The sequence below is a fragment of the Balaenoptera musculus genome, chromosome 12 (assembly GCF_009873245.2).
Source record: "Balaenoptera musculus isolate JJ_BM4_2016_0621 chromosome 12, mBalMus1.pri.v3, whole genome shotgun sequence".
NCBI lineage: Eukaryota > Metazoa > Chordata > Mammalia > Artiodactyla > Balaenopteridae > Balaenoptera > Balaenoptera musculus.
This window is the reverse complement of record NC_045796.1, coordinates 72173039-72180850: the sequence shown is the minus strand read 5'-3', so window position 1 is coordinate 72180850 and position 7812 is coordinate 72173039. Positions and strand designations below refer to the sequence as shown.

The following is a 7812-nucleotide window of genomic DNA, read 5'->3' as shown; positions in this document are numbered from 1 at the left end:
ATACTAAGTTTATAAACATCTGTTGGATGTTTCTATACTTGAAAAAAATATATACATATATATATTTATTCATTTCCATCACTGATATTGTTTTCAAGTTTTAAGCTCCTAGAAGGCCGTAATCACATATGTCTACTTAACTGTTCACATGTTCAACTTCACCTACTGTTTATCTGAGCACATATTTTAAGGAATGATGATCAATGAGATTAAAACACAATATGGTAATAATTTAATAAAACGACTTAATTACCAATGGAAGGCTTAAGAAAATCTCCATGCAGATGAGTCAATAAACTCCCCATGAGGAAACCCAGCAGAGTTACACTTTGAAATAAAGGATTCTTTACAAACCTGTCTAATTAAAGACAGCACTGGCATAGCATCCACCAACTCTACCGTGACTCCTGAAAGAAACTCATGAAATTAAATAATGGCTGGTGTAATGGCTTTACACCAGGCTTGGTTAGTGATCACTTTTCTTGCACCTTCTCCTTCGCATTCATATTTTCCCAGAACTTCCCTACTCCAAAAATTACTCCCTTCTCTTAGTCAAACCTCCAGCTATCTCTAAAACTTCTGTTTATCTATTTCATACTAAGGTGTGAGTTGCTAATAGGTTTAAATCTAGGGAGTGAGGTCTCAAGAGGAATTCACATTTTAAAAGTGAGGTGCATTTTGCTCAAAATTCCACTAATATAAAGAGTGAGTGTGATCCTTTGCTATATCAGCAACCCTGTGCCCCAACCTTCTCTGGGGGCCACCAAAGTCTCCTGACCCCCTACATTCCAGAAATCAGGGGTCAGCAAGTGGGTGCCCTGCTTGTGAAAAGCTGGTGACCTCTGGGAGGGAGCCTGTATGGAAGCAAGTGTTAATTTTCAAAATGTGACTGGTTGTGATAGCAGCAACCTCACCTCATCACAATGTCCCTTGGAATGTTTTCTGAGTAAGGGGTCTAAAAGTGATCTGTCATCACTGGTCAGTGGTACAAGCAGCTCATTCTTATATCCTTGCCCTTCCCCCCCGGACCCAAAACAAAACATCCCACTCTGCCCTCCTCTTCTCACATTTGAATTTTCATGTGTTCAACATTTGTCAGGTCTTCACCTTCAATGACATGGTCAAGGCACCAAGAAATTATATTTAACACATCAGAAATGAATACCAGGCCCATTTCCTCATGCCTTGTAATCATAAGCTACAAAATTTGTGTTTGGAGTATGCATGTGTGGGCCTATTCTCGGAACATTTATAGACACTTCAAATGATTCCCCTCCAAAGCCATAAAAGGGTTTAGTAACACACTTTAATATATAATTTCTTAAGCATTTTTTAATAAAATACAGATATATAATTATAATTATCAATGCCTGTATGTCATTTAATATAATGATAAAAGGCTAGTCTTTGAAGTGACATGATGATTAATATTTACAGTAAAACCTAAAGGAAACAGCATTTGTACAATATTGCCAAATCGAAAAGAAAAGATTAATTAAAAATTCTACTTGTATTGCGGTGTCATCTCAAATCACAAAGAGCAAAAAGGAAAATTCTCTTCTTATTAATGCATATAGGTACAGATCATTACTTTCTATGTTTTCTCCAGATGGAAAACTCTCTTGTTCTCCTTAAATTATACCAAGCACTGAGGCTGGGATGTACTCATAATAAGGACTTTTCCCAAATCTTTGTCAAGTTATTAATACCATACATAAACATCTTATGTAGATCTACCTATTGGATATACGTCATGTGCCTTCATGCTAATTTTAAATTTAAAGATCAATACTAATTTGACAAACTGTTAGAGAACCCATGAGGAAATTTATCAGTATATATAAACAGAGTCACATTCTGTACAAATACTGTTTAAATAGTAATCTCCCTCAAGATGTAACAGCCATGTTGTTTTAAAGTAAAGAAGCAAACCAGGAGCTTTGCCCTAGCCCCATCTAACCTAGGGATGGGTTAAAGCCATTCTGTTTAGCACTGAAACACACTGCTTTCGCTTGGCAAATATATGAAATGTAGTGAGTCAGTGGACACATGACTTTATCCTCAATAGACATATGGTAATGCTCTTCACCTTGCATTCTTAGCCTTTCCTATTCATCTCATTATGTGCTATCAAAGTTACTACATGCTTCGAAACCCTGTATACATTGTTTTAGGGGTTTTTAAAAAATAATGCTGTTTTCGTTTTTTTTTTTTTCAGTTTCGAGGTTAAAAATGATGTTGAGGTTAAAAGTTTTACAGCTCCTTTATCATAATTGGTATCTTCCTCCTTAGTCTTCCAAGAGGAACTTTATAGTAATGGGCTTTGGCCTTTGCACTGCAACCCCCAAAAGACAGATTGCTGGAGATAACCCCCTGAAATTCCTTACAGCGTTATTTAACACCATGAAGGCCTAGAATCTATCTGTTTTGAGAAAGACTCAGACAAAGGGACAAGGTTCAGGAGGGGGGAAGGTTTCAATTTGTAGGAGTTATGAGACATAAATAAGTAGCATAAATGCCTTTTTCCCTTACTAATAGACCATGGGTCAGGAATCGCAAAGCAAGATGGAAAAAAATCCTGAATTAAAAAAAAAAAACCACTATAAAAACCTAAGGGATAGCTAACAACATTCTTCTTCTTGATTTAAAAAGCTAGACATTTCTCATTGGAATCAAAGAATTTGAGGTGGATTTATTTTCTTTTTGCCATTCCAGTCATATCATATATTCCTCCCCTGGTGAAAACTGGAATTTAAAAATGTCTATAGGACATTCTTTAATAGTCTACTTGATACTAAATAAAATGAGCAAAACATCCAAAATGCTGGAAATTTATTCTCTGCAGATGAATAAATACCTCTTACATGTCCAATAGAAAGTGAAAAAATCACAAACAAGCCTTTCCATTTTCCTTAAGAAAGTAATTATTATGGACTATGAATTTTTATAGGACCAAAGTCACCTAATACCTGTGATAAATAAGAGCAAGTAGGAACACAAAAGCTAATCCTTCATGATTACAAATACCTCAGTACTATTACTAAGACTTCTACTGACTTAGGTTCTCACATTGTGCCCAAGAATAACAGAAATCACAAGACTCTGTGTGCTGGTTACTGCTGGTTATCAACCCTCAAGTAGGAAACTGTGTAGAGCATTTTCCTGATAAATTAAGTTATACGTCTTAGTCTGGTTAGTGTCATTGCCAAGTTTTAAGTTTGCTGTTTGGTTTTTTAAAAAGTATGAGAACTTTGGTTAAACATACTACATTTATGCCAATACTCTGTGTAACTGGGGGAAAAATAGAGGGAGGATGTGGTTTTGTAGGCTGCAAAACTCCACATGCCATATACAGTATACATATGTACCAAAGATAATTACAATCTCACCATGAGAAAGTCAAAAAAACTCAGTGAGCCTTCATTTTCTATTATATGTACATTTTACAAGCTACTGATAAGTTTCTTTTCATATTTCTTTCCAGAAAGAAAAGACAAGGAAAACGAAGAAAGAATATACATTAGCCAGATTCCAATGTAGTTTAACTTAAAGGCTTCATCAGACCATATGTGCAGACACTTGAGATGATGAGAGAGTTAAGCTTCCTAGGGTCCTAGAATCAAAGAAACTCTGCTGACCCCCACTGCTAAGCAGGTGCACTCCTTCCACGGGGGGCAACATCTGCCGATCCGTCATGGTCCCACTCGGTGAGGACCCCAAGAAACTTCCTTGGGAAGAAACAATTTTCTCAGGACTGGCAGCCAGTTTGGGGGATGTGGAGAAGTTATATCCATACAAGGCACAGGGGCTGTGTAACCTGAACGTGTTATAGGAACCCTGGTGTGTCTGGTTAGCAGCAAAGGCGTTGCTGGGGGGTGAAGGCATGATGTACTGGAGCTGGGGGGACATCCCAGAAATCTGCATGGATAAGCTGGTCTGTGGGCAGCTGAAGGTGTCCCCATCCGTGCCGCCCATGGACATGTTCACCGAGGCGCTGCCGCTCACGCCCACGTAGGAGGGAGTCCTGGGCGGGGCGAAGGTCTCGCCCGTCTGATTGGTCAGCCTGTTGTAGGTCTCGGCTAAGGACGTGCTGTACCGGTTGAGGGTTAGGCTGGAGCGAGCGCACGCGGAGTAGTCAGCCGGGGCCAGACTACACAGCTGGCTGGTGTTGGGTCCCAGATGGAAGGCTGGAGACGAGCAAGGGGAGCCGGACAGAAGATGAGGGTGGGTGGCCGCAACGCCATTCCCAGAACCTTGGAGTAAGGTGGAGGAACCTGTATTTCCTGCAGAAGAAATTGAAATGTAAAGAGCATCTTTTCCTTTCAATTGTGTACACAGGAGCTAGACGGACTTGTTACAAGGGGCGGGTACAAAGACGAAAAGGAGATGGTCTCCGCTCTCAGGAATTGTAATTTCATTGAATTCAGACTGAAATATTTTAAACACAGATCTTCTCAATATTTTCAAGGAAACTATCTCCCCAAGGAGTGATTTTTTTTTTTCCAGAAGATATTAGGACACTATCACATAGAATTTTCACATTTTCTCCCTCAATTAGCTTTCTCAAAGTGTTCTCATTTTGTAATAATAAACACTACAAATACTGACTTTCCTGGCAACTTTAGAAAATATAAATTTCATCTTACTCTGTATCTTGTTCCAAAAGTTCCATCACCTCACTTCTACCCAACTTTTACTCTTTCTTTCAGCAGAGCTTCCTCTGGAGCAATATATTTTCTTGCAAGAAAAAAGAAGGAATTCAAAGAAAAGAGCCAAATTGGTCAAAGACACATCCTGCCTCAAACAAACTTGCAACTTCCCACTGCAAGCTTGTGTGCATCAATGACTGTACCATTCAGGGCTACTGAAATAAGGCTACGGTCTAGAACTTTATTTTTTTTGTATCGGAGTATAGTTGCTTTCCAATGTTGTGTTAGTTTCTGCTGTACAACGAAGTGAATCAGCTACACGTATACGTATCTCATTTCCAAACAGACAATGGTTTGGTGAATCACATGCTAACACAAGAGCAGAGGTCCAGCAAATAAACAGTCCTGTGAAATAGAGAGGGGGGTTAACCCTGCATCCAATCAATAACAGTGGTGGCGGCTGACTCCCCCCTCTGGATTTGCTGACAGATTGATGTTTGCAACTTGATGGAACTTAGGGAGAGAAGAGAATTCCAATGGGCTGGATAGGTTGTAAAACCTTCATTGCTCTAGTGACAGTGTTTTATATAGCTTCTCAAAATAATCTAAAAGCCCAATCTGCCCAATGATAATTATCTAAAACCCAGCAATGCTAAATTCTCAACGGGGTGCTGGGCAGGATCAGGCGTAAAATGCCTGAGCACAGGAGGGGGCTGCGAGTCCTACCTACCAAGTAGAGAAGGAAGTGTCATCCCTTTCCGTGCTGCTCCCTCTGAGGAAACACCAGCCCTGTGCTTGTAGGAAATACTCAAAGGGGAGCTCAGGGAAGGTTGCCTCAGTGTGCCTGACCTTCTCATCATAAATACAAGAGAACGCTGCCTAGAGGCAATTCTGCTGAAGGAAGAGGAAGCTGGCGAGAAAGGGTGAACCGAGACCAGCATCGGCAATTATCTGTGAAGTATGCCTAGTACCAGGGCCAACTAGTCTACCTCTAATTTTAAGAAGAGATTTAGGGTAAAGTAAAGGTTATGAAATATATAAACAGACTAAAACATCCAAGACTTAACCTTTGACCACAACGGCCATTTTCCTGGCCCATCCCCATACCAGACAAAAAAGAGAGGGATCCTGTAATGGGAGGATGTTGGTAATGAGGTTGCCATTACAGAGGACAAGCAATGACGTGTGCATTTTTCAGTGCCTGAGCATCTAGGCAGGACCTGGCTATATACATGACACAGGAGACTTTTTTTTTTTTTTCGTTTTTTGTTTTTAAGACTTTTTTTGATGTGGACCATTTTTAAAGTCTTTATGGAATTTGTTACACTATTGCTTCTGTTTTATGTTTTGGTTTTTTGGCCGGGAGGCATGTGGGATCTTAGCTCCCAGACCAGGGATCGAACCTGCACCCCCTGCATTGGAAGGTGAAGTCTTAACCACTGGACCACCAGGGAAGCCCCTGACCCAGGAGACTTTGTGATTTACCTTGCTTGGGAATTCCAGGGATATCTTCAAAGGTGAGGGTCCGTAGTGAAGGTCTCCAGAATGCATATGACTCCACAAGGGCTTCCAAACCCATTCTAAATGGAAGGGTCAGGATGGGGGTGAACACAAGAAGCCCAGTTAGGAGCGGTTGGAGTTTGCACCCATAACAAGCAGCTCAGAAAACACCACTGGTGTTGACAGTGGCCCCTCACATTGGCAGGTGAGGAGCTCGGCACAAACAGAAAAAATAATGGTTCAGAGATGAGCTACTGTTCTGTCACCAGGAGCACAAGAGGATGGAAACCACCCAGGATGTCCTGTTAACATTCTCAGAAAACTTAGCTGATCTCAGGGGATAAAAAGCTGTCCCCTTGTACTAGGAAGTTGGGGTGAAGAGAGTCCATCCTAGCTGCCGTGAGTCCAAGGCTTTGCCGTGATCTGGAGCTCATCCTCTCTCCCTGTTACACCACTCCCCCTCGGATGTGGAGAGCTCTGCCACAAAAGCACGCCCTTTAAAGAGGCATTTCTATCCATCATTCGGTGCCTCAGCAGCCAGCTGAGAAGAGCACTCATCCAAAGAAAACTGACTTCTCTCTCAGAGGCATGATCACCACACCCAGGGCAGCCAGGTGGGCTCTGGGGAAGAGAGGGCAGCCCTGGCTTCTCAGCCCAGCCTGCAGGATGATCACAGCAAGGTGATCTCACAGGGCGCTACAGTATACGGAGCTAGTACCAGCATCAGACATTATTTTAAAGCCCCTACATACACTTAATGAATGGACACTTAGAGAGACAGGATAACTTCATTATGGGCTACTTACATGGATATATGTATATTTTAAAACAAGGGTGACTACTCTGAATACATAATAAATGTATGTATCTCCTACCGTAAGGGATTCAGACATCACTTCCATCCATCAGATAACTAAGTCCTCCAGGTCATAGAAATGAGGCCCTTCACTCAACTAGCACATTCTCAAGGCCTCACCACTATTTCCTCAACCATCTCAGTGCTAAGCAATTTGTTAATCTAGGTAACATTGTGCTTTTCATGAAATATATAGCTCCACTGTAGGAAATGCCTGATTCCTGAGTGCCAAACAGCACACGAACATCTCTTGTGATAGTCAGATACAGTTTTATTTAATACAGATAATCTGTATTTAATGCTGATATTAAAGACAGGGTCTATCTTTAATAGCTTAGATTCCACGTGCTACTTTCCCTCCATCCCCAAGTCATGAGCTATGAGCTAAGACTAGAGAAAACCCCCCTCACAGAGTCATACCCCCTATACAACATGGCGAGAGCTCTCTAAAGACCCATGGTAAGTGACCTGTGCGTGCAGATAAAACCATCTTCCCCTGCCTGCCCTGGGCTGCCCTGAGCATGAAGGACAGAGTCTGGCTTCAGATGGAATCAGTGTGCCCCAGAGAGAGGACTGTTTTGTGGTAAGGACACTGGATTGGAGATCAGGAGAACTGGGCTGTGACTACAGCCCACTAACCTTGAGTAAATGTTTGAAGCTCCCTGGACTGCATTTTCCTACAAAGTGAGGATTGGAATACAAAGCTTTAAACCCTCTCCTAGCTCTAAAGTTGTTTACCACTAAGTGATTTTTTTTCCAAATGAGACATGCTATCTGTGGCTGACTACAAACCAGATCCAAGACCAC

The 7812-nt window shown here is 41.4% G+C and overlaps 1 protein-coding gene across 1 annotated transcript in view; it reads right to left on the bottom strand.

Annotated features, from left to right (window-relative positions):
- Nucleotides 1–1287: 1287 nt before the first annotated feature.
- The window catches only part of TBX18 (T-box transcription factor 18), a 29628-nt gene continuing 23103 nt past the window's right edge, over nucleotides 1288–7812 (bottom strand). The window contains exons 7-8 of the mRNA XM_036870858.1: nucleotides 6135–6229; nucleotides 1288–4283 (exon numbers count right to left, since the gene is read on the bottom strand). Of these exons, the coding sequence (XP_036726753.1) occupies nucleotides 3559–4283; nucleotides 6135–6229 (820 nt within the window). The 3' untranslated portion in view covers nucleotides 1288–3558. The remainder of the gene's footprint in view (nucleotides 4284–6134; nucleotides 6230–7812) is intronic.